Source organism: Chrysemys picta, chromosome 4, assembly GCF_011386835.1.
Source record: "Chrysemys picta bellii isolate R12L10 chromosome 4, ASM1138683v2, whole genome shotgun sequence".
NCBI lineage: Eukaryota > Metazoa > Chordata > Testudines > Emydidae > Chrysemys > Chrysemys picta.
The window spans coordinates 74,251,178-74,278,737 of NC_088794.1; the positions used below are offsets into that span (position 1 = coordinate 74,251,178).

At 43.6% G+C, this 27,560-nt stretch overlaps 1 protein-coding gene across 2 annotated transcripts; it reads right to left on the minus strand.

Annotated features, from left to right (window-relative positions):
• Positions 1-17,725: 17,725 nt before the first annotated feature.
• LMO2 (LIM domain only 2) lies at positions 17,726-27,038 on the minus strand. 2 transcript variants are annotated; one of them, XM_005304554.5, is made up of 4 exons: positions 26,678-26,983; positions 26,304-26,481; positions 21,423-21,638; positions 17,726-18,688 (listed from the first exon to the last, which is right to left on the minus strand). In XM_005304554.5, exons 2-4 carry the CDS (start codon positions 26,342-26,344, stop codon positions 18,469-18,471), a joined length of 477 nt encoding a protein of 158 aa, XP_005304611.1. In that variant the 5' UTR covers positions 26,345-26,481; positions 26,678-26,983; the 3' UTR covers positions 17,726-18,468. The 2 variants fall into 2 exon arrangements, with proteins under 2 accessions (XP_005304611.1, XP_008177749.1); XM_008179527.4 differs by having other exon boundaries at positions 26,304-27,038.
• Positions 27,039-27,560: the final 522 nt, after the last annotated feature.

Sequence of the window (27,560 nt, forward strand, 5' to 3'; positions counted from 1 at the left end):
TGATGGAGTAGTCATGCAGCGTATCCTTCAGTTAATAACTCTTTTCTTTTTTTCTTTTTCAGATCGCAGTAGTGTGGTGCTGAGGCAGCCAATGGACTCAGTGCCGTATTATTGCCTAGGCCGACAAATTTTCAGGGGCGGAAGCTCCCCTCCATGCCCCGCCCCCTGCTCCAGCTCACCTCCGCCTCCTCTGCAAGTGCGCTGCGGCATCTTGTTTCTCTCCCCTCCCAGCGCTTGCACCGCGAAACAGCTGTTTCGCGGGGCAGGGAGGGAGGGGGGAGGAGGGGGAAGGCCACGCGCTGGGGGAAGGGGCGGGGATTTGGAGGAGGGATCCAATAGGGGAAGGGAGGAGGCGGAGTTGGGGCGGGGACTTTGGGGAGGGGGTTGGAATGGGGGCGGGAAAAGGGCAGAGTCGGGGCGGCAAAATTATTAATCCGCCACTGCATGGACTGCCATGGCAACACCAGTAAAGACTTGTGAGGGAGAGGCCTGTATTAGTGTGTCTGCATCAGGGCCGGCTCCAGGCACCAGCCCTCCAAGCATGTGCTTGGGGTGGCACCTGGAGGGGGGCGGCGCTCACCCGGGGAGAGCGGGGCCGCAGCCGGGCTCGCCGCCCTCCCCCCAGTGCTCTGGCCGGTCGGGGAGAGCGGGGCCACCCTCCCCGGCCAGCCGGCAGAGCTGGGCTGCGGCCGGGCTCTCCGCCCTCCTCCCGGCGCTCCGGCCGGCTGGGGAGAGCTGGCCCCCGGCCGGGCTCTCCGCCCTCCCCCCGGTGCTCCGGCCGGCCGGGAAGAGTGGGGCCCTGGCTGGGCTCGCCGCACTCCCCGCGGAGCTCCGGTCGGCCGGGGAGAGCGGGGCCGCGGCCGGGTTCGGCACCCTCCCCTGCCGCGCTCCCCACTGGGGGGGGGGGCGGGGGGGCGGCAGGAGGCTTTTTTGCCTGGGGCAGCAAAAAAGCCAGAGCCGGCCCTGGTCTGCATTTCTGCTAACTAACCTTTGATTTTTGTCCCTTACATGTTTTGCAAGTGAGTCCCCATGAGGCAGAGGGCAGGGGATAGAGAAGAAGAAAAGAAGAAAGAAAGTTTAAGTGTACTAAAAATATTACTGAAGTTTGATTTGTCTGGCCTTCTTCGCTGTTCTGGGGTTTGTGGGTTTGTGTGAGAGGCCTCCAGGAGGAACCAGGCAGAGCCAGGTAATGCCTCCCCTGCTCTCAGACTTCTGCCAAAGGATGGATGGACAGGGCCAAAGCCCCTGTTGCCAGCTCCTGTAATGTTATTGCCAGTAACATGATTTTGGCCCCTGTTGCAAACAGGCTCATTATGACAAGAGATTTCATGGGATTTCGAGACCGGTCTAGGGGGAAAACCCCTCTGACTAGCTGCCCTCACCATTTCCTGAGGAATAGTGACTAATCAGAGCTGCTGCAGGACGCAGGCTGAGCTCTCTATCCCTCCTCTCTTAAACTGACAGAAGGTTTTGGTGGGAGAAGGAGAGAGAGAGCAGGGTTGCCATTTTCACAAAAGATGAGGGAAGGGAGAGCAGAAAAAGCCCAGCAGCAGCTCCCATTTCCCCCTGCCCTCTTATGAAAAATAGGTCTGCTCCTCCTAGGGTGACCAGATGTCCCAATTTTATAGGGACAGTCCCAATTTTTGAGTCTTTTTCTTAAATAGGCTCCTATCACCCCCCCACCCCGTCCCGATTTTTTCTAGTGACCCTAGCTCCTCCCCTGCCCCCCTTCTTTATCTCTACAGGCTTGGGAAGTGAACATAGAGGACTGCTGCTGGAGCTGTCTTCTCCCTCCTGCCCTGGGAGGTAGATGGAGGATAAGGAGCCCCTGGAGCTCTAGGAGCAGAGGTGTGCTGGGGGACAAAGGCACAAATGTGAGTCTGTGAGGGCTGAATTAATGATGGGGTGGGAGGTTAGAGCAGTTGTCAAGACTGGGAGCACAACATTAAACAATATGGGAATGAGGGGACACAGAATTGGTGTGAGTCTAGGGGTGTACAGAGATGGGGCTGGGGGAGGGGCACAGAATTAATTATTTAGCATTTTGGGGAGAAGCTGGGAGTTTCAAACTGTGAGGCAGTACTTCATATATGTTTGTATAGTTTGGCCTCGGTTGGGTTTTGGTCTGCAGTAGGGACCAAAATCGCCTTACTCTGTCAATTTGTGAGAGATGGCAACACCAAGGTCTTATCTGCACTAGAAAGGATTAGCCAGTAGACCTGTACTGGCAAGCCCTCCTAGTGAAGGTGCATTTTATACCAGCAAAATAATTATTTTTCTGGTATAGGTTGTACCAGTTCCCCTAACAAAGTAAGCTATACTGGCAAAAGCCATATAAAGTGTAAAAGTTGTCACTGATGGGTGAGCTGGAGGATTGTGGGATTTCACTGGGAAGACTAACTGCAAGATTGCAGCTATTACACCAATGCTTGCTGTATGCTCTTTTTCTGCAATGATTCAGAGCAAAACACAGTGAAGGATGACATGCGCTTTAATCTTGTCCAGAGCAAATGCAATCACAATTGTATGAACACTTGTGAACTAATGGAAGCACTTTTGTGTGAACACACAATATGTCATCTAAGAAAAACTCAGAGAATGTCTAGACAACACAGTGCTAAAAATTCCAACAGGCACCAGAGGCTGGTCTATATAGAGCTTGCACCATTGCTGCAACCAGTAGAGAGCAGGCCTATGTGTATAAGGGAAGTACTGTTTCCAATTCTTGCCTTCTCTGCTGAGACAGACTGCCACTAAAAGACAAAGAGGGTTCATCTTCCTTGAGTAATTTAATAATTCATCACAGTTTTCCTTTCATTACTGCTGATCTTATATAGAGCCTAAATAGACTAAATACGTTGTCTGAGCTATTTCTCAGACTGAAGGTAGTCAGATCACTTCATGTATCTCATGTTTAATCTTGGAAAACTGATAAAGATTTTAATATACTATGTTTCCTTATACTTAGTGGAAATCTCATAAAATGGCAAATTAGGGCCCATTTTTACAAGGTGCTGAATGCGTCTTTAGACTTCCTGAGTACCCTAAGAATCATTTCATCAGGCATTCTTCATTTCACAATCAGATCTTTAATCCCCTAAATGATAACAAATGGACAGAATGATTGCTTTGGGGGACTTGATGGCTGAGATTGGTAATAGGACAGAATATAGAGCCTTTACAAGGTTGCCAGTTTGAAGCAAGAGCAGTTTAGTGGCTTTCTGAAATGAGTTTGATGGGTCTCTATCCAGTTCCTATTGGATAGGATCAACATCACAAAAACCACCACAACAATGGGCACTAGTTAGCAGGCTCAGGAGAGAAGCCAAAGATTGACTGGACAATGAAAACTGAACCACTATTTTACCCCGAAAGGTGATTTGTCCAGAACAGAGTAAAGGCATGCTAGCAAAGGGCTAGGTTTTAGAAACTTGCACTGTTGCTGTCCATGCCATTCCAGTTGTGTGGGTGAACAAAGGACCTCCATTATTAACCAAGAACCTCCCAACCACTAAAGGTTTAAATAAAATAATTATTGAACTATCAATTGGTATTAAATATTTATTGTAATGTGCTCTTTGTAGACATAGGCTTGGGTCAGAAGACGTTGACCAAACTGCTCCGTATCTCTGTATCAAAATGAAGGCAGGTGCCAGTGGATGGTAAGAGACCCAGGAATGGAAATGGGCTAAATACCGTTAACATGTCACACAGCCTGCACTGTACTTATGATTTGATGCAGCACTCTGGATCCTCCAAAACATGGGCTATACAACTAAGCTTAAAAATGGCAAATTCTTTACCATTTGGACACTCAAGCTAGCCTCACTTACTGTACTGCCTGAAACAACATACAAAGGAACTTACATTCCACTGAGGATAAAAAACCATGAAAAAAACCATACAAAGGAACTTACATTCCACTGAGGATAAAAACTTTAGAGACACTGATTATTATTTGGGGGGGCCGGGAGAGAGATTACAGTGCCCGAAGTCGTGGTCAGGGCTTCACCGAAACAAACAGAAAGTCATGGTCCCTTGCTTAAAAAGCTCACAATTTAAAATTAGCCAGGATGCAACAAATGGAAGTAGAAAACAGTATGGAGGAGATGAGGTAAGAAAAAAGAATAGGTACAGTCATTTGATCATGCAGTGACTGTTTAGTCATGTGAACATGATCTGGCCAGATGTTTTAGTAATGTATAATATTTAGTCCATTCACACAGAGCTTTCATTGAGGTTCAGATTGTCCTCATTGTTAATATAATGTAATGAAAAGTGACACAAACATGTGCAAGAATAACAGCATAAGAGCAGAACTGGGCCCACCCTTTGGGTTGTTTGCACTGTACTTGTCAGAGGAAGGGTCCTCAAAGGGCAACCTTACAGTACAGCTGTGATGTAGTGGTTAGATACAGCACTGGAAGTAATCACGCTAGGTTCTAGTCCCAGCTTTCTAACAAGCCTGATTTTGAGCCATCCAGGTGATATGATAAAGGGGCTGGAACCCAGGCAGATTCCATAGTGCAGAGAGATTCCCTGATGATTTGGGGCCAGCATAATAGCCTTACACCACTACCCCCATCTCCTGCCCTGGCATAGAGGTGTGCTAGGAACTGGAGGGTTTGTGGCCAGAGGAGCTTACATATTAATTAGTCTTTAGACCATTTTGAACTGCCAAATGACTTAATGGGACTGCTCTGCTTACACTGAGGGCCACGCCAGCTTCTGCACCAGCCCCAAATTTGCCCCTTCTCTGTCCTGAGCTGTGCAGCTCAGATTTAAGGCTGCTGTGAGACCTCTGGCAAGTCATTTAACCTTACCAAACCTTAGATTATCATCTTCAAAATGGGTCTAAGAACACTTATGTATGTTTGATGGTGTTGTGAGTCCTAACTAGTTTTATAGTACGCTGGGCTCCATATGAGCACAAATTATTATCACAACCATGTTTTAATGCAGGGGTTCTCAAACTGGGGGTTGGGACCCATCAGGGGGTCACAAGGTTATTACATGGGGGGTTGCGAGCTGTCAGCCTCCACCCCAAACCCCGCTTTGCATCCAGCACTTATAATGGTGTTAAATATAGAAAAAGTGTTTTAAATTTATAAGGGGGGTCATACTCAGAGGCTTACTATGTGAAAGGGGTCACCAGTACAAAAGTTTGAGAACCACTGTTTTAATGGATGTTCAGTTTTAAGCTGGTTTTCCTTAGGTTTAATGTAAATCAAAATTTAAGAGATTGTTACAACTGTAAATATTAACGTTATTAAATGCAAAACCAAAAACAACCCAGTAACTCAGTAAGGGTTTACTTATTTTTTATGGAGCATGTGTAGTGTACTAGGTACTGTACAAAACATAGAGAAAAAAAGGGTCCTTGCATTCAGGAGCTTACATATTAATTAGTCAAATAATGCTGAACAAAAATACAATGCACTGGTCAATCAGTAAGTAGCCTCATCTGAGAGCAATGCACATATCTTTTTTTTTTTTAACATGCATATTTGTCTTCATTGGACTAACGTTGACAAGATTCGTGAAAGACATTTCAAGTGACATTCTGCACAAGAAAGTTATTTGCACACTCAGTTGGGTCAAGGAAACAATAATGAAGCCTCAGGAATATTTATAATTTAATTTTAGTTACAGCATTTGTCACTTTGGGTGATTTATGGTGCTAATAGGATGATATGGTCCAAAGCATCTGTCAACTGTAAAAGGCCCCCATTAAAAGCAAGGCTTAAAGCAGTGTCATTTTCTTGATCTCTTGGAGCGTGCTCGAGCTAGACTTATGCATGAATTTAGTACTGGATTGAAAGTCCTGGAGAATGACGGTCCTTTTTTATCCAGGGAACAGGTGCAGTGACAGTGCAGGTTTTCCTGCACTGGCTCATTATTGTACTTCCTCTCTGACTCAAGAGGACCAATTGTTTGAGCAAGCTTGCAACTTACTTTTCAGGTACACTTATTCTTTGCTGCAGTTTTCAACAAGGGTGCCAATTAGTCCCAAATGGGATGGTATTTTTTGGATCTTCAGACAGACACCTGTCCAGTGTGAACAAGTCTGAGCCCACCTAACAGTCATCAGACAGTGAAAACTTCAGGTTACAGAACTAAAAGGCTCCAGATCCCATTAACAATCTCCTAAGTCATCCATTCCCACTAAGGGCTCCTCTTTTGAAGTTCCCAGGGGCACTCACATGACCTCTGTTTAAATTCGTAAAAACTCTTATCTGTCTAACACAGACCCTGCCACTTTTCCTAGTAGTACTCAAAACAGTTATTATGCTGTAAACAAACTGTGCATGCTGATGCTCATTCTCAGTTCCCTTATCAACTGAACAGCATGCTCCTCATACACATATTGGGTCAAATTTACCCGTCATCTAACTCCAAGGATTTCAGGGAAGATATCCCCGGGCTCATTTGCTCATTCACCTCCTGAGCATACATATAATGTAACAACGGTATTGTAAACCATATGTCCATGGGGCCCTGCAGTTCAGACTACAAGGGTGTGAAAAGCAGCACACATTAATGTGCTGTAATTTAGGTGCAAACTAAAAGGTAGCTAGTTTACATTAACATAGTCCTCTTTAAACAGGACTACGTGACTTTTAGGCCTGGTCTACACTACGAGTTTAGGTCGACTTTAGCAGCGTTAAATCGAATTAAGCCTGGACACGTCCACACGACGAAGCCTTTTCTTTCAACTTAAAGGGCCCTTTAAACCGGTTTCTTTACTCTACCTCCGACGAGGGGATTAGCGCTAAAATCGGCCTTTGCAGGTCGGATTTGGGGTAGTGTGGATGGAATTCGACGTTATTGGCCTCCGGGAGCTATCCCACAGTGCTTCATTGTGACCGCTCTGGACAGCACTCTCAACTCAGATGCACTGACCAGGTAAACAGGAAAAGCCCCGCGAACTTTTGAATTTTATTTCCTGTTTGCCCAGCGTGGAGAGCACAGGTGACCACGCAGAGCTCATCAGCACAGGTAACCATGATGGAGTCACAAAAGAGCTCCAGCATGGACAGAATGGGAGGTACGGGATCTGCTCACCGTATGGGGAGACGAATCAGTGCTAGCTGAACTCCGTAGCAGTAAACGAAATGGCAAAATATTAGAAAAGGTCTCAAAGGCCATGAAGGACAGAGGCCATAACAGGGACGCACAGCAGTGCCGCGTGAAAATTAAGGCAAGCCTACCACAAAGCCAGAGAGGCAAACAGAAGGTCTGGGGCAGAGCCGCAAACATGCCGCATCTACACGGAGCTGCATGCCATTCTAGGGGGTGCAGCCACCACTACCCCAACCGTGTGCTTTGACTCCGTCAATGGAGAAACACGCAACAGGGAAGCGGGTTCGGGGTACGTGGAAGATGATGATGATGAAGACAATGAAGATAACTCACAGCAAGGAAGCGGAGAAACCGGTTTCCCCAACAGCCAGGATATGTTTATCACCTTGGACCTGGAACCAGTAACCCTTGAACTCACCCAAGGCGTGCTCCCAGACCCTGAGGGCACACAAGGGACCTCTGGTGAGTGTACCTTTGTAAATATTACACATGGTTTAAAAGCAAGCGTGTTTAATGATTAATGATTAATTTGCCCTGGCAATTGCGGCCAGTACAGCTACTGGTGTCGGAGAATAACAGAGTTCTCACTTTTTGTTTGGGTACAGCAAGTCAGATACTTTATTTTCTCTCTATCAGTTGCATAGAGGGAGAGAGCCAAACAGGTCTCTCAACAGGTAAACAATTACAGCAAGCATTTATACCTTTTGTTACAGACAATAATGAGCAACAGCTGCATTTTGTTTATACATAGGTCATTCTGATATCTTGTTTTGCTCACTAATGTAGACTCTTAGTCTACAGTCCATATTATCTACACATTATCTACACAAGGTCGCAACAACTTCTCACACAGTTCTTTCCCACTCGCCTCACACATTCCTCGCTTCTACAAATCTCGCATTATTAGGGTTACAGTTAGCCTGACTCTTGCTAACAAACTGTCATGCATTGCAATCCCCTTCCTGTCAGTTCTTTCTCTGCTTCCACACTGGAAAAGTCTGTTAACGTGTATGGGGATGGAGCGGAAATCCTCCAGGGACATCTCCAGAAAGCTCTCCTTCATGTACTCCCAAAGCCTTTGCAAAAGGTTTCTGGGGAGGGCTGCCTTATCCCGTCCACCTTGGTAGGACACTTTACCATGCCAGGCCAGTAGCACGTAGTCTGGAATCATTGCATAACAAAGCATGGCAGCATATGGTCCCGGTGTTTGCTGGCATGCAGACAACATCCATTCCTTATCTCTCTTTGTAATACTCAGGAGAGTGATATCATTCACGGTCACCTGGTTGAAATGGGGTGATTTTATTAAGGGGACATTCAGAGGTGCCCGTTCCTGCTCGGCTGAACAGAAATGTTCCCCGCTGTTAGCCACGCTGTGGGAGGGAGGGGTGAAGTGATCATCCCAGAGAATTGGGGGTGGGGGGGGGATAGTTGGGTTTGTGCTGCATGTTAACCCGGAAACCCCAGCCCCTCCTTTTACATTGCAAACCCATTTTAAATGGCCAACCCAATGGGTCCTTGGTATGGGAAATGAGGGCGCTGCTGTTTGAAACTATTCCCACATGTTATGAAGGTTAAAAAAAGCCAAAAGACTGTGGCTTACCATGGCTGCCTGCAAGCCGAATTCTGTTGCCTGGCATTGCGTGAGTGATCTCTCACACCAAACCGGCAGGCCCTCAATGTAAGAGGAAAAATGCGACCTTGTAACGAAAGCACAGGTGCTGTGTAATGTGAACAGCAAAATTTAACGTGAAAGAGTGTACCCATTGTTCTCTAAAATGTGTCTTTTTTAACCATCTCTCCCTTCTCCTCCACCAGCTGCAAATGTTTCTTCTTCGCAGAGGCTAGCAAAGATTAGAAGGAGAAAACAGAGGACTCGGGATGATATGTTCACGGAGCTCCAGATGTCCTCCCATGCTGAAAGAGCACAGCAGAATGCGTGGAGGCAGTCAATGTCAGAGTGCAAAAAAGCACAATTTGAACGAGAGGAGAGATGGTGGGATGAATCACGGGCTGAACAGAGCAAGTGACGGGCTGAAGATGATAGGTGGCGTCAGCTTGCAGTCAGAAGGCAAGAGTTGATGCTCCGGCTGCTGGAGCATCAAACTGATATGCTCCAGCATATGGTTGAGCTGCAGGAAAGGCAGCAGGAGCAGAGACCGCCACTACAGCCCCTGTGTAACCAACAGCCCTCCTCCCCAAGTCCCATTGCCTCCTCACCCAGACACCCAAGAACACGGTGGGGGGGCCTCCGACCACTCAGTCACTCCACCCCAGATGATTGCCCGAGCATCGGAAGGCTGGCCTTCAATAAGTGTTAAAGTTTTAAAGTTTTAAATTGCGTGTGTCCTTTTCCTTCCCTCCTCCCCCACCCATCTCGGGCTAACTTGGCAATTATCCCCCTAGTTGTGTGATGAATTAATAAAGAATGCATGAATGAGAAGTAACAATTACTTTATTGCCTCTGCAAGCGGTGCTCGAAGGGGAGAGGGGAGGGTGAGGTGGTTGGTTTACAGGGAAGTAGAGTGAACCGGGGGGGTGGGGCGGAGGGTTCATCAACGAGAAACAAACAGAAGTTTCACACTGTAGCCTGGCCAGTCACAAAACTGGTTTTCAAAGCTTCTCTGATGCGCACCGCGCCCTGCTGTACTCTTCTAACCGCCCTGGTGTCTGGCTGCGCGTAATCAGCAGCCAGGCGATTTGCCTCAACCTCCCACCCCGCCATAAATCTCTCCCCCTTACTCTCACAGATATTGTGGAGCGCACAGCAAGCAGCAATAACAATGGAGATATTGGTTTCGCTGAGGTCTATCCGAGTCAGTAAGCTGCGCCAGCGCGCTTTTAAACGTCCAAATGCACATTCCTCAGCCTATAGTTGAACAGGTCCTGACTATTGTCCAGGCTGCCTGTGTATGGCTTCATGAGCCATGGCATTAAGGGGTAGGTTGGGTCCCCAAGGATAACGATAGGCATTTCAACATCCGCAATGGTTATTTTCTGGTCCGGGAAGAAAGTCCCTTCCTCCAGCTTTTGAAACAGACTAGAGTGCCTGAAGACGCAAGCATCATGTACCTTTCCCGGCCATCCCACGTTGATGTTGGTGAAATGTCCCTTGTGATCCACCAGGGCTTGCAGCAGCATTGAAAAGTACCCCTTGCGGTTTATGTACTCGGTGGCTTGGTGCTCCGGTGCCAAGATAGGGATATGGGTTCCGTCTATCGCCCCACCACAGTTTGGTAATCCCATAGCAGCAAAGCCATCCACTATGACCTGCACTTCCCAGAGTCACTACCCTTGATATCACCAGGTCTTTGATTGCCCTGGCAACTTGGATCACAGCAGCCCCACAGTAGATTTGCCCACTCCAAATTGATTCCCGACTGACCAGTAGCTGTCTGGCGTTGCAAGCTTCCACAGGGCTATCACCACTTGCTTCTCAACTGTGAGGGCTGCTCTCATCCTGGTATTCTGGCGCTTCAGGGCAGGGGAAAGCAAGTCACAAAGTTCCATGAAAGTGCCCTTACGCATGCAAAAGTTTCGCAGTCACTGGGAATCGTCCCACACCTGCAACACGATGCGGTCCCACCAGTCTGTGCTTGTTTCATGGGCCCAGAACCGGCGTTCCACAGCATGAACCTGCCCCAGTAACACCAGGATTTGCACATTGCTGGGGCCCGTACTTTGAGAGAGGTCTATGTACATGTCAATTTCCTCATCACTCTCGTTGCCGCGCTGCAATCGCCTCCTCGGCTGGTCCTGGTTTTGCTTCGGCATGTCCTGGCTCTGCATATACCCCAGGACAATGCGCGTGGTGTTCATAGTGCTCATAATTGCCGCGGTGATCTGAGCGGGCTCCATGATCCCAGTGCTATGGCGTCTGGTCTGAAAAAAGGCACGAAACTGATGGAGGGAAGGAGGGGCGACTGACGACATGGTGTACAGGTACAGGGAATTAAAATCAACACAGGTGGCTGTGCATCAGGGAGAAACACAAACAACTGTCACACAGAATGGCCCCCCCAAAGATTGAACTCAAAACCCTGGGTTTAGCAGGCTGTTGATTTCACGGAGGGAGGGGGAAGCAAATGAATACATCTATTTTTTACATCTTAAGCTGGCAGCAGACGGTGCAGCATGACTGATAGCCCTCGGCATCTTCTGGGTGCTTGGCAGAAGATACTGTACTACAACTGCTAGCCATCATCGTCAAGACGGTTCAATAGGACTGCCGGCAGGAGTGAGTCTCCAGGAGACAAAGCATGTCTGCCCAGGTGCCTCTGATTGAACTGGAATACGACAATGATGGATATCAATCGTAATACACCATCTACTGCCAAAAGGCAAGGGGCTGCTGCTGTGTAGCAACACAGCCCCACGTCTGCCAGCACCCAGATAACCGATGAAGGCTACCAGTCATACTGCACTGTCTACTGCCAAAAGACAATTAGCTGCTGCTGTGTAGCAATGCAGTACCACATCTGCCGGCACCCAGATGACATATGGTGACGGTGAGCTGAGCTGATCTGAGCGGGCTCCATGCTTGCTGTGGTATGTTGTCTGCACAGGTAACCCAGGTAAAAAGGCATGAATCGCTTGTCTGCCGTTGCTCTGACGGAGGGGGAGGGGCCTGACGACATGTACCCAGAACCCCCCGCGACACTGTTTTGCATCATCAGGCATTGGGATCTCAACCCAGAATTCCAATGGGCGGCGGAGACTGTGAGAACTGTGGGATAGCTACCCACAGTGCAACGCTCCGGAAGTCGACGCTAGCCTCGGTACTGTGGACGCGGTCCGCCGACTTCATGCACTTAGAGCATTTTATGTGGGAACACACACAACCGACTGTATAAAACCGATATCTATAAAACCGGCTTCTATAAATTCGACCTAATTTCGTAGTGTAGACATACCCTTAGTCTGTGTCCACATGTGGGAGTTACAATGCAGCACGCAAGTGCACACTGCAATTCACACCCCTTTAGTCTATACTGTGGGGCTGTCGTGTAGACATAGGCAATAGAATTCCCCATTGATCTGATGTGTCCTTGTTTTGATGAACCTTGCTATCTATCTTAGACATTTTATGGAGCTATCACCTTAGTGGGGTCTAAGCACCACTACATGCAGCCCTCTCTTGCTGAGGGATCCCGACTGGCTGGAGGCTTGTTGTCTCACTTCCATTTTGGAATGTTCCATTTTAATTAGGATAGTCATTCTTTTTTTTTAAAAAGGTAAATAAAGTAACTGAATCTCAAAGTACTGGGAGGTTAGAAATAGCTGGTTAACAGCTTTGTTGAAATACATTGGTAATGATATATGGTGTGAAGGACAGAACGTAACACTAAATGGGAACAAACGGACCCCATACTAAAGTCAGGGGACTATAAATCAAAACATTAGGGACTAAAATTGAGAACTAAACTCCCCAGCAGAAGGACTTTTGTATGGCTTCTTGCCAGCCAGGGGAAAAGTACCTGCTCAGCTAAGATGCTGGAAGAGAGGTTAGCTAAAGCTGCTGGAAGGATTATACTAAAGGAACTACCTGCTCCAACAGATACAGAGCAGAGCCCAGACTGCTAATATTAAGCAGGGAAAAAAGTTCTTCTCGCTACTGACACCATATGGCATAGAGACTAACTGTCTGGGTTGTCTTTATAAAAAATACAGGTGCTAACTATAATTTATACCATAAGGATCTTCTCCTACTATAAAGTGATGATCACTAACACTTCCTGAACTAGGCTACTTCTTCTGCAGTTGCTTTTTTAAAAAAAATCCTGTTTCTTGTGCCTTAGCTTTCCATTTGTTAACCTGCTGCACTTGTGCTTCCACCAGGGCTTGGCTAATCTGGCCCATCCAGTCATTAGTAGCCTGGCAGCCATCTACAGTAGCTTTTACACAGGAGTAATGTTTTTGCTATTTTATCTTTTAGACAGAAAGCTGGAGGATTTAAAAAAAGAAAACAAAAGCCTGGCCTGTCTTTCATACTACATTCACCTTTTTCACTCACAAACTAACCCCACAAAACAAGGAGGACTGAATGTGGTAGAACAAAGGTCCCTATCCACTGATTCTAGTAGCTATCTTACAACATCCCCCTGGCTTGGCACCTACATGTAACTAAAATCCCTAGGGCTAAATTCATCCCTCATTGTTAACTTCAAGTGAGCTACGCCAAGAATAAATCTGACCAGTATAGCAAAGTCTCAGGGTACATTGGGAATCAGGTAGAGATGGTCAGAGACTGTTTTGTTTTTTTCACAGAAAAAAATGACTGTTTTTTTGTTTGTTTGTTTTTTTGAAAAACCAAAAACATTTTGGCTGAAAACCAAAAATTTGGGTTTAATTTTTTTAACGTAAAGTGCTTTCAGCAGAAAATTTTGTTTAGTCAAAAACCCAATTTTCCATTGAAAAATAGTTTAGATAGAAAATGTATGTCCAGCTCTCCTACTGAGTAAAGTCTGAGATGGAGTCTTAAACAGCTGAAATAGACATTGCTGCTACACACTCCTGGCTAGGAACATAGATTAAGGGTTTGTAAGCATTACAACAAACAATAAATACGTGACTACAATTGGGGGGCGGGAATCAAGTAGTACATTTAATCAGGTCTGTTTATTCTAGCAGAAGGAGGTTCTCTAGTTGATGGTATGGGTGCCAGAACCCTTAAACTTCAGCAGTTCTCTCATCCATACCACTTTAAAGGCAACAAACTGTCTTATACAAGAAGTGATATCCTGAGCAGTCCATATATTTTGGCTCTAAGTCTGCTAACACTTATGCATGTGCTTAACTTTACATACTATTAATTCCACTGAAATCAATGGTTTTTATCAAGTGCCTGTCATGCTGGTATCTGAACATGTATTATTAATAATTTTTATATTTAATTTGCTAAAAGCCTCCATTAAAAATGTTTGGAGGTCCTTGGATGGACAGTGTCACAGACATGCAATGTACTTTTATTAACTGACACTCACAGAGCTTTTCTGGTTTATTAGGTACCTTTCACAGAGACACTTTCTCATTAGACTGGAACAGATTAATAGGAGTCATATTTTCATTTTCAATTAAAATACGGGCCATGCATAGTCTATGTGCATCCTGGCAGATGTTTAAAAGCGTTGGCTCTCAGAGGTGAAATGTTACCTTATATCTGTTGGGGATGGTGAGAGGGTGTTCCAGGAGCAGAAAGACATGTTAAAATGCAGCACTTCAGACTGTCTTCTTTTCTGAATTTACGGCATCAGACTGGCAGTTGTATAAATGAGTGATAGACTGCAATGCTCTTTTCCAAGCAGGCTATGAAATGAGGGAGCCTTCAGTTTTGTGCTGATGTGTCCAGAATTCAAATAATTTGTTTCTTGAATATAATGACTATCGGAAGCACGGTATTACCTTGAGAAAAGAGGTGGGAGAGACAGCTGCAGTACCCTGTACTCATGAAAGATATTGCATTAGCAACTGCTTCCCAATTACTCTCTCCACTGAAAACTCTATTATGCTGGGCTCTTATTGCTTTTATTCACGGGCACAAAATTAAAAAGTGATATTGCTGGCACTACTCTCATCTTCCTACCATGACATTGAATAATTGGACAATGAAAGAAAATGTTCAATGATGCTGATATTAAACACATCTAAAGGACAATGCATTTGAACATCAGCTGATGAAGTAATGTCCATATTATTATGCATTCCCTTCTACTACTTTGAAATCACTTGTTTTCATTTTTGTTGTTGGTGATGGAACATTTTATTTTCCCATAATTGCTGAAGACATGCCCTGTTTTAAGGAATATACTTGTGAAAGGGATGTGTGTGAGATGCTTCTCAAGTTAACCCCCTCACTGTATTTGTCCTTTCTATTAAAGGAGAAGGACATCTACTGCCTTTTTCACAAGGATCTAGGGAATCAAATTCACTAATGACTTCAGGGTGGTGTAAGTTATAGTTTGGGTGAGTCAAAAAACTGGTATAAATTGTGAAGGGTAACTTGCATCAATTTGGCATACATTGGGTGAGCAAAATGAGTGTAATCTACACACAGAGGGGTAAGAAATGGGGAGTTTAGCAGCAAAAAGCAACTGGAAGGAATGTGTACAATAAGGTTTCTTGCAGGGTCAGGTGGGGTGGAACATGCATTATCTTACATATTATAGTTGCTTTTCAATTACCTCCTTTCCTCTCACACTTTCCCTCCCCCAACTCATGCATACTCCCTGCTCCAGGGTACGTAAGGACATATAGACATGGGAAAGTTTTACCAGTTATATTGGTATGGTTATACACATGCAGTTATACCACTATAAGCCCCTTATTCTGGTTTAAGAGAGTCTTTTTACAGTTTAGCTTAAACCCTTTCCCAGGTGACAAGCTAAACCAAAAAACTGATCTTATATGAGAATAAATGTCCACAGAGGTGGGTAGGGAGGAAGAGTTGTGCTACATTAGTATAACTATATCTAAATAAATTCATATTTTAGGTTATACTGAAAAATCTTTCCCCTGTAAACAAGAAACTTTACAAAAGTCAGTAAGTGTTATTATCCCTGTTTTACAGATGGGAAGTTTAGGATGATGTAAATATTCTGCAGAATATTTAAGTGACTTGCCAAAAGTCATACACGAAATCACTCTCAGAGGTGGAAACAGAATACAGATCTTCTGACTACCAGACCCTATTGTAAACACTAAAACCACATTATTTCTATGGCCTATTGAAATCATTATTCAACATCAATCTATTCAATATCAATCTAGCTAGTAATAAAATTATTTATACTAGTATTTCAGACGAACATCTATATGAGATAGAATCTCTGAAATTAATCCTTTTTAAGGGATATCCAATGTAGGAGTCAAACTCACAAATTATACACCATTAAATGAGTAGGAAATAATTATCAGAGCTTTCACTTCTTTGGAGATAATTAATTATCTTGATGCTGCTTTCACCACACTGGTTTTATACTGATGTAACGCCATGAACTTCAGTGGAATTATTCATCCTGGATTTACATCATCCTAAATGAGATCTGAATCCAGTTCAATACCTCTTTTGTAGCAATACAGGGGAGCCAAAAACATAGTGCTTACTTCTGTTAAAATGAATCTAACTTTGTTACCTGTTTCTGCTAATGTAGTCATAACTGTCAACCAAGGTTCTTAAGCAGCAGCAATCTACAGCCTAATGAAAACACATGGCAACCAGTCAGGGGTCCTTCAGCCAGCAGATGAGTCTGACACACCAAAGGTCCAAAATGCCTAGTGCTTACTGCTCTGTACTATCACGCAGAAGATGCTCTTTCCTATGTAGTCTTCTTTGCTATAGGTCACTGATCGGCGAATACAGCAGGGGACAGCCTTATCGTTTGTAGCTAGCATCCTTACATCTATCTTGCCGTGGACTAGTAGAAGATGATCATCTCACTGATTGTGGTAGAGATGCTGACCATAGGCAGTGCCAAGCACTCCCCAATGTATTAAGAAGCAGTGTCAGTAGGATGTGTGGACTCAAGGAGAAGAATACTAAGGCCTAGATTCTCAGCTTTGCTCGGTATTTGCTAGGTGCTGCTGAGGGTGTGAGGAGGTCACAGCTGTGGCTCCCTGTTCCGGAGGCTGGTTCTATGCCTGCCATGCCCTGAGCATAGTGTAAAGCAGTGTTAAGGCTGCTAAAAGTATCTGCTGTTTATGGCCCCCGGGCTAATGCATTAACTGAGAATATTTGGACCACAGTAGCATTCTCTGGACACACTGTCTCCCTTCTTCCATGTCCTCATTATGCTCCTTATTCTTGGGTCCCCAGTTCTGTGGCTACAGGGCGATCTGCTGCCTTACTGCCCCTCAACACCAGTAGCTATATCAAAGAAGAGAATATAAATTGTAAAACTGTAAATGTAGGGGTCAGTAACAGCATGTGGTGAATGGTAATAGCTCTGCTGAAAACCATCAGACAGGCAGATGCACCATGCGCTGAGAGCATTGGACTCACTTAGTTACACTCTAGTATTGCCTAGTGTGAATTTTCGCAACTACTTTCTACTAAATGGAATGTCAGACCTGCTCAAGTGTTTGTCATAAGCCTTAATACTGCTACAGTTAAAAGAGATTTACCTTTATGTCAAGAGACTATGGTTTTGCAGGAAGGGATGGAGTTTCATTCTCTCTAAACATGGTGAATCCTGGGTGGTTGCAGATCTGTTGCATTAGGTTCAGGAATGACACATGTGCAGATGAGAAAATCAGGTCCAACCACATTCTTAGGAGATCCTTGTTCCTCATGGACTCTGTTGGGTTCAGACAGCTTCTGTCTTTGTTATGAAGCAGCTGAACAATGTTTTTCTTTGCTTGGCAGCCAGCTCCAGAACATGCACTGTCCCATATCACTGCTTACTTTCTCCCTCCTCAGGAAGAGCTACACAAAACTCACTCAAAGCAACCTGGGTTCTTATGTCACTGCCTTAGACTGGATCACATCCCTTTGGAATATGCCCTTGAGCAGATCGATAAGAATCAGCTGTGCACCAAATGTAGGCAAATGCAGCCATGGTGCAAATAAATGAAATAAATAATACTGATGCAAAAGCAAACTCACGTCCAAATGGTTGTACATTATCGAAAGAAATAACAACACTCAAACCTTTTGTTGTTTTTATTAAAGCATTCAAGTTCTTACTACACACAACAAATAGTTTATTGATATAATCTAAATTAATAAAATAGTTGAACAACTCTTTAGATTTATATTTGTATAGAAATGATCTGTGGAGCATCTGACCTTCAAACAGTGCTGCTTGAAAACAGCTATTCATGAGAATTTATTGAAAGAATTGTTTGGGGCTAGATGTTGCACTTTTCATTCTCAGGGGAGAGGGAGAGATTTCCATGCGAAAAAACCATTTACTCTCCTGCACAAAGCTTAAGGCTTTGGAGACTCTGACTGACTCTTCATCGCCAGTGTCCTTCCTTATGTCTATATTGGAAACTATTGTCTAAACAGAGTAACTAGAAAAGATGGGAAGAAAAATCAATTGCACAATCCTAGTCTGCGAGTGTCAAAGTCATAATGTCTCTTTACACAAGTCATTACTGCGTTTCCAGTTATGAGAATCCATTATCACAATGTATTTGTTCCCCAACTCTCGCCTACATGGCTGATAATGTCAGTTATTGTCAATACGCCTTTGCTAATAGAAGTCAGTCTATTTGCTATTGCTTGTAGTTTAGAGTCTATGTAGCACTGTCTGAAAAGGGCCTACACTGTGGTCTTTCCCCCCCAGTTTAGACAAAGCACATAGTTTGAGCAATTATCTCCTCATTGCAGCTATGCATTTGTGCCACCCATAAGATACCTCTTGATGACTATGAGGCATGTCCTGGCTATATCATCCCATTTATCTTAGTCCACTCATAGATGTCCTGCTCACATACTATGTCTGAGTTGATGAGGAGGTATCTGTCGCCGACACAAAAATGTTTCTGGCAAGCAGCACATTTGAAGCATTCCAGGTGGTATACTTTGTCCTTCACTCGCATAGTCATCTCATAGGCCCGGATTCGCTTGTCACAGGAAGCACAAAGGCCATCTTGGCCAAAGAGTCTAAAACAACAACAACAAAGAGTTATGCAGAGTTTCCTTGGAGAAGAGGGAGGTTAGGGGGAAAGAGAGAGAGAGAACTGAAACAAAAGAAGTGCACAACATTGGCTTTTTGCCACATTTAACATTGCATTGTAAGATACATAGAAGTTTAAACATTTGTTTGATGAAATCCAACAAGACACTCAAAACTTTCCAGCATCAGTGGCATCCAGCAGTGGTGACCTGCCAAGAACCCAAGGGTGTCACCTATTTTTAAAATGAATATACCTGTTTGTTGTGATCAAAGTAAGAGCCTAATTCTGAAAAGGAAATGAGCAACTTCAATGAGATTTGAACCTCTCTAGATCAGACCATGAATTCAAACCACCCTAATACATTCTTCCCACTCTTAATACTTGCTTTCACTTGTATCTTTCCTAATCAATCAATAGAAATTATCTGCTGATTGATAAATCTTGCCATTGCTCAGTTTTGTCACCACTATGCTGCAGGCTGTGTTCTAGGATTCTGCAGGGTATTTGGGATTCCTTTAAACTCAAATATCAGAGGGGTAGCAGTGCTAGTCTGTATCCACAAAAACAATGAGGAGTCCAGTGGCCCCTTAAAGACTAACAGATTTATTTGGGCATAAGCTTTCATGGGTTTTTTACCCACAAAAGCTTATGCCCAAATAAATCTGTTAGTCTTTAAGGGGCCACCGGACTCCTCATTTTTTTAAAACTCAAATGTTTCTCTACTCATAAAACCACTCCTGCTAGGTTTCAGGAGCTGGATTCTACGACCCTCTAGAAATCCATTTTAGTCCAAAGGATTTTATGATCTGGATTGCTCTTTAAGCCATATTAAGAAATCCTATTGAGACCATAATTATTGGGTTGTCTATTGAAAGGACCCTCTAATGCCTGCACAACATGTTTATCCCTCTCACAAATGTACGACTTTCAGCTGGAACACGATGACCTATTCAGCTATTTGTCATAATGTAATGTCATCCTCTACTGTAGGCCGCAGCTTGCAGAGTTTAAAACCCCTATAATTAATACATAAACAGAAACGTATTATTTGTAATAAGAAAGGGAGAAATTCAGAAATATTATTTGTCTGAAATATTTGCTTGTGTGTTTAAGTTCTCTGATTTGCCACATTAATTTTAGAACTAGTGAGTCCATTTCCCATATTTTTACTGTGTTTATCACAGGCTGTGCCTGCTTCAAGTAACCTACTAGGTTTGAAAGACAAAAAACCTATTAGACTCAGATCTCTGATGGAAAAAGAAATAATTTCTCTTGTCCACCAGGAGATGTCGCTGTTCACTTCTGCCTAATGAAAGTGATATTAATATTATATAAAGGTTGTGAAATGCTTCATTTCTGAAAACACGCAGTCTCATTGTACAGAAAACACATTAATTTTGTTCCCATAGCCTATTATTCTTCCATTAAAAAGTTAATAAATATTTGGCAAGCGCACATGGGACTGGATCAGTGCTAGAATGTGTCATATAATGGAGATGTACAGTTTAAGCCACTATTGGGGCCCAACCTCCAGTCTCTAGCAAAACTCCCATTGGAAAAGCTATGGGATAAAATTACTAGGAACTCTACTATCTCCCCCTCCCAATTACCTACACTCTTAAAGGGAGTTTTGTGTAAGGAATATCAGGTTCAATATAAAACTAGACCCTAAAAAGTTTGGTGGGGGGGGGGGAAATGTGGAGTTCCTACTTATTCCATTCCCCTAGCTCCTAGAGCACAAAGGATACATTATAACAAATGATGTAGAAGGAGCAATACACTTTAATTGTAATCAAGAGCACACAGGTTCTTTGTTATCAAGTTATTTGGAAATAATATATTAAACTTTACTCATCTGATTTGTCAAAGTTTATAAGTAGAAAGATGGGCAGGGATCTACTAATGCAAAATCTGTAATAGGTGCTCTTATAGGATCAGACTCAGGAAGACACTAAAGCAAATGCTTAAGTCCATTCTATTCAGGACAATGCTTAGGCATGTGCTTAACTTTATGCACATGCTTAAATTACATTGATTTCAAGTTCTCCTGAACTGGGCCATCATTATTATAATAAATGTAAACAGCACAGTGCCTTTCAGCCTGAAGGGTCCTAGAGAACTTTAAAAACTGATACTCAAATCACAGTTATTGCACAGCAAAACACCCCTCTTCCCCCACATAGAGAGTAGCAAAGCAAAACATCTCTTTTCCAAGCGGTATTATTATACTGTGGGAGAGGGAATTTGGCTAGGCACCAGGATACCTTATTCTTACAAAAGTGGCAGAAGATCTTTCATATGCACTCATCCTTTAGGCCTCAGTTACTATATACAATGCATCAGAAAGGCAACACCTGCAGAAGTACAACTCCTCTAAAACCATGCTGGGGCATTGGCTCATTACTGACTCAGAGGGAAGAGTAACACTCACTGACTCTTCAGCACCTACTCGAGGTGTCCCCATGCAAGTGCTAACACAACTCAGCTCCGCTTAGCTTCCCAGATCAGGAAGCACCACTTAGCAAAAGGTGGTGCAACCACTGTAACTACCCTCAGCATTTATATTTTAGGAATAAATTATTCAGTATAATCTCTTCATGGATTCTTGCGCTGCAACATCATTAGGGATCCTAGCTTCATTATAAATACCTAAATAAACCTGAAATTACAGAAAGAAAGCAAGTTAGGATAGGCTAGTATAGGGTAGGAAGGCTCTGTACCTGAGATAGTCTCTCCTGCAGAGTTTCCTGCCCAGTTTATAGTACAATCGTCTCCCCACCTCTCCAAGCCTGCATCCACACAGGTCACAGCTGAGGCAGTCCTCGTGCCAATACTGATCGATCGCTTTCAGGAAATAACGGTCCCCAATGTTCTGCTGGCAACCTCCACATGTCAGCAGTGAAGGGGGGATTTGGAGCACTTCATCCACTGGTTCCCTGAGAGAATGAAACAATTGTTGGAGAAGGGAAAGCCCTTTAAACTCAACCAAACAAGCAAAAAAATCCAACCAGTCGCCTAATTAGAACAGGAATTATGGCCAGATTATTCTCCCATTGAAGTCAATGGCAGCCCCCTTCACCTCCTTGTTATCAATGGGAGCAGGAGTAGGGTTTTTTCATTTGTTTTAGAAACAGAACAGCCTAATATTTAGGAAATCACCAAAGGTGGCAAAAACATTGTTAATTCTTTGTTTCTTCTTGTGCAAAGACTTAGGCCTTGGCTACACTTACCCGCAAGTTCGACGGCTGGAAATCGAACTTCTGGGTTCGACTTATCGCGTCTAGTCTGGACGCGATAAGTCGAACCCGGAAGTGCTCGCCGTCGACTGCGGTACTCCAGCTCGCCGAGAGGAGTACCGCGGAGTCGACGGGGGAGCCTGCCTGCCGAGTGTGGACCAAGGTAAGTTTGAACTAATTCGAACTAAGGTACTTCGAACTTCAGCTACGTTATTCACGTAGCTGAAGTTGCGTACCTTAGTTCGAATTAGGGGGGGTAGTGTAGACCAAGCCTAAGGTGCAAACATGACAATCTGTACAACACCTCTAGCTGTTCATTGCAGTAAACACATTTAACATATTGTAAATGAATTGTCTGTACATGTATACTACTGCCCTCTACTAAAGAGAATAAAAATGTCCAACTATGAGTCATAGTCACCACACTGCTATAAAATAAACAAGATTGTCCTTTAACACACGAGGTAAGGGACAGTTATTTTGGAGGAAGAGAGTCTGGATTCACGGTCTCAGTGAAGTTCTGATTGTGCTTCTGCATATGCTGATGACAACCATTAAGTCCTGGGATTTTTTGTAATCATTTTGGTATTTTAAAGTAGTTCCCTTTTATCCATAGCAAAATGTAGCAATGCCTTCCCTACCATGAAAGGGACATCTTACATGGTGTTTTTCAATAAGATTACTATGTTTATCAGTAAGCATTTAAAAGGGACACCCTTCAAACAGTATAAACCCCAAGATCTATCTATAGATTGTTGAGGACCACGAACAGTATTATAAAACAATTGCACTCTTAAAAAAAATACACACTCATTCTGTGGGCTTGAACCTGCAGTCCTCATTCTGCAGAGCTGCTGCAATCAATGGGAATTCTGCCTTAAAAAGGGCTGCAGGATTAGAAGATGTATACTAAGAGTCCTCCAGGATTGTTGCATGGAATTAAACTTTCCTTTGAGGAAGGTACATTTGAAGGCTAAGCCTAAAGATGGCATCTGTTTGAATAAAATTAAAAATGAATAAATACAACAGGCAAGACTCTGGCCCCATGGAAGTTTTGCTCTTGACTTCAGTGGTGCCAGAATTTCACCCAACCTTACTACAATACTTTTTTCCTCCTGGTTAATGCAACCAAGAGTCTGACTCTGATCTCACCTTCACTGGTTTTACACCAGTATAACTGCACTGACTTCAAGGAGTTACTCCTGATTTATACACATGTGGATGAGAGGAGACTCAGGTCCCAAAACTGTATTGTGGTAGTACCTTAAGGGTTTTTTTTGAAGCAAATATTCATCCACAATATTTCGTTCCTATACCAGTCTGACACCTCATCATTTTTAAACAAGAACAAGAAGAAATGGATCTACTAATACAGGGGATGAAGCCATAATTTTCTGCAAATACACTTTAAGAAAGCCTGTTTGCACCACTTTGCAAGTTCTGCCAGAAACACTACTGGCAAAAAATTAAAAGAATCGCCTATGGGCTTAATCCTGCAAGGTGCTGAGTACCCTAGCCTTGATCCAGCAAAGCATGTAGGGCCTTATCCAATGCTCACTGAAGTCAGTGGAAATAGGACTCCACTGGATTAGACCCTTAAGCACATGCTTAACTTTAAGCATGTGACCAGTCACATTGAATTCAACTACTCAGATGCACATGCTTCAGTGCGTTCCTGAATCAGAGCCAGAGCCCTCAACACCTGGCAGAATCTAGCCCAATATTCTTAAGTACCTTATTCAGTTATTGATATCACAATCTGTGGACAATTTGCTTTTATTACATACTGCAACTGCACTGCTGAGGACAGAATGTAACTACACTGCCAGAAAGAAATCTGGCTGTTTAGCATTTCCAACAGGCCAGGGAAACTAACATTTTTCTACTACCTTCACTTACTGGAAAAAAACAGTTTCCTAGTTAAAAATGACTTTCTTCAGTGTCTGAAAAACGTACAGTGCTCCAGAACTTCCATCCTAAAGACTGCAGTCCTTACTTAGGCAAAACTCCCTCTGACTTCAGAATTCAGTCATAAGATAGCATCTGCTCCTATGCACTTCCATTTTCACTCTTCACAGTTTATATAGCTGTGTCCTAACATTCTTATGACTTGCAGTCCACACCTGCCAGCCCAGTATTGCCAGTAAAGTCAATGGGAATTTCTACATGCAAAGGATCAGACCCTAGAATTTCAAAGCATATAGAGGCAATGCCTTACAATTGCGTCATAAGTCAGAACGTCGCAACTCGGAACCGCAATCTACTCTATTGCGGGACTGAGCGTCGTAAACTTGAAACCTATAGTCATAAGTCGAATCAGGGTATCAATGTAGAACCACCATAAGTTCAGTTCGTTGTAACTCGAACATCTTAAAGTCGAGGACTGCCTGTACCTCTGTGCCCTGTGCTTTTCATACAGTGCTACTCATAGTACCATCCAATCACATATATAACTATAAAGGAATGCATGATGTTTCTGTGAGGCTGGCTTGAAAACATCAATGCACTAAACAACACACATAAGCCAAATAATATAAACAGGGCATTATCCCACAGAACAAAGCATTGTGTTTATCTGCAGTAAATCCTACAGGTCCACAAGAATATTTTAGGGATATGAGGAGATAAGGAAGCAGCTTTTCCACAATAAATGCAGCCCTTCTTTTGGGAGTTCAGATGTACACATACGTGCACCAATATCAGGAACCATGAGTTCGTTATTTCAAAGCCCAAGTCAGGTACTACAGTCTTACACTTTGGCAGATGATCTCTTGAGCTGCTTTCCAGCCCTGAGTCTATGTTTATTTTTAATAGAATTTCTGTTTCATGCATTAGCTTTTCTATGTGCTTGGATTTCATACCAAGCAGTTATTCACTAGAACATAAAGTAGGTAAATAAATAAATATTGCTACTACTTTGTAGTTGAAACCTTTTAAAAAGTACCTAGAAGGTTAAATTACAATTCCTTAAAAATCAATGGGAAATGAGAAAAATGGTAACAAATGCAAAATGTCTGATATGACATATTAACTGCCTTGGAGCATGTGTGAGTTATGTTTTACACATGTTAGATTAGGGCTTCAGAAGACAACATTCTTAATGACTTACAGGAAACAAAGCCCAAATTAATTAAATTTATAGGGGGAAATAATATTTTAAGTTTTACTTTGAAAACCAGGACTTTACAAGTGTTTTTTCTCTCTGTAATATCACGGTGCCCCTAAGACACAGACAAGTGCAATGCGCTTAATGCTGCTCTTGAGATGTACAGCCCTGGAATTCAGTGGAATGACACCACACATTGTGGAGCTGAATTAACACTCCTCTTGCAATTAAGTGCCTGCATGTGCTTGGTGTCCGAATGGATGGCTCCAGGAAATCTACTGAAAGAGCCAGATCATAATGCTACAATCAGTTACTGAATTTATGTAACCTCTTCCACAAAGGTGGCAAATGAGAACAAATGTCTCCTCCCACACCCTCTGTGTATCAATTCTTTATATATTTGTGGTCCATGTATGGAACCCCTCCCTCCCCCACACCACCATTATAATCTTTTGAAAGTTTCAAACTGACTTGTAGTATGAAAATGTGGAAGTTGTACACCATCAGATAACAGCTCTGACCTTTCAGTCTAGTCAGCTACTTCGGCAGATTAAACATGGAGCAGAGACTGAAAACAAGTTAAGCTTTGGAAAGTATTATGCACCCGGTATCTCTGAATTACTCTCATCAGCATCACTGAATCTCAAGAAGTGGGGAGGGGGGAATGTACTGATCTTAAGGGTTGTTAGATTTTTTCAAACAGGAGGTTTATTTTGGCAGGTATGTCACAAAACCTGAGAAATCTGATGAATCTATAATTTGGTTTCAACTCAAAATGGGGAACTGGATGTCTCTGGGCTGGTGCTGCCATCCACATGATTAGCACACTGATATCCACAGAGGTTGCCTAGTCCAGCACCAGCTCAAAGAAATCTACCAAACCTCCCCATTACAGGCACCAAAGTGACACACTACCAAATCCACCCAGGTTGTAATATATTACAATGGCAGCAGGGTTTGGAAGGGGTGGTGGTGGTGGTGCTCGGGACTTTGTTGCATGCAGGGATATTATTTTGAAGGTAAAAGCAGCCCTAGTATATTGCTGAACCACCTTCTACCAGAAAGAGATCTCCAAAGCGTCTCCCTAGAACTGGTGCTTACACAAAATAAACAATAACTAAATAATAATAATTAACAACAACAACAATAATAAAGGACTCTTGAAGCCCATAAAGTCCTTTTCAAGCCCATTTGCTGGAGAAGCTCAATATCCATCAAAAGGCAGAGCGGGGGTTAGGAAAGAAAAAAAGGCCACTTACTCGGAAGGATCGAGGCTTTTTCTCTCGATGGCTGATGACATTGGCAGGGCTTGTTCCTTTGTAGTGTGTCTCTGGTAGGATCTGCCCCCTCTGCCCCGACAAAGGCTGTCTGCTCCTGATGCCTTTTCACCAGCTGAGTTTCCCCTCCACCCCCCAATGACATTCACAGGATTTCCTCCTGCAACACCAAAGAGAAAAAGAAATATGGGTTGCTGCTGCTGGGTTATGTCTCCGCAAGGCTGACCCTTAGGATCTAACCTCCCATCCTTGCAATGCTCCTCCTGTTTGCTGCGTGGCTGGGCAGCCCCAGCTGCTGCTGCTGCTGTTCAGATCACTGATGGAAACAGACTGTCTCAGCTGTCACTGCTGCTTACCCTGGAGTCCCCTTTGCTTTGCTTATGCTTTCTGCCTGGACAGCTCTGTACATGCTCTAGACTGAGATAGGTGCATATGCCGCAGATGCGGAGATCAGCATCATCCTTATTATTATTTAGCTCAGCCCCGAGTCTCTGGTTTCATTTCCTTTTTCCTGATCACGATTCAAATACAATAGAAGGAAATCACACTTAAAGAGACAGCTGCCCATTTCTTAACTGGACTCCGGGGGATTTAGCAACACAAACAGCAGCATCACGACCGAGTTGGCTTCTTAAAGGGCCAGTAGCACCCTTGCCACAGAGTCCGTGCTGGGGAGCTGACTTCGCATTTTTACAACCCTGTGCAATTTAAGATTACGATACAGTTTTGAAGCGAGCGAACAAACAGATATGCAGCCTGAAAACGATCTTCTGGGCGTGTATCAAGTACCCTGTACTATTTTTACTGGCATCTTTAATCACATATATTACCAAAAGCACTCTAGGGTAATGGTATCTCTCTCTCTCGCTGTGTGTGTTCAGTGCTTTGAGGTCCAAAAATAAAAAGCATTATGTAAGAACTAAATATTACTATTATTATCTACCTAGCTATGAGCCAACTAGGTCCAACTAAGCTATGTCTCTGCCTCTTTTATTCTATGGTTTGATAGTCATCAGGTATCAGCACAATTGATCCTCATCTAGTTCATGATGGGTAATATAGCAAATTTATACCTTATTGCTGTTTGCTGCTAATTAGCTAGAAAAGCTCTGGAGTGGGAGGTTATTGATCTGTAATTAATCATGTAAACACTAGAGATGGGAACCTATGTGACCATTTCAGCTATCTCCCCACCCCTTGGCAGTCTTCAGCCCTTACTCTCCCTCAAGGCAGGAGGGT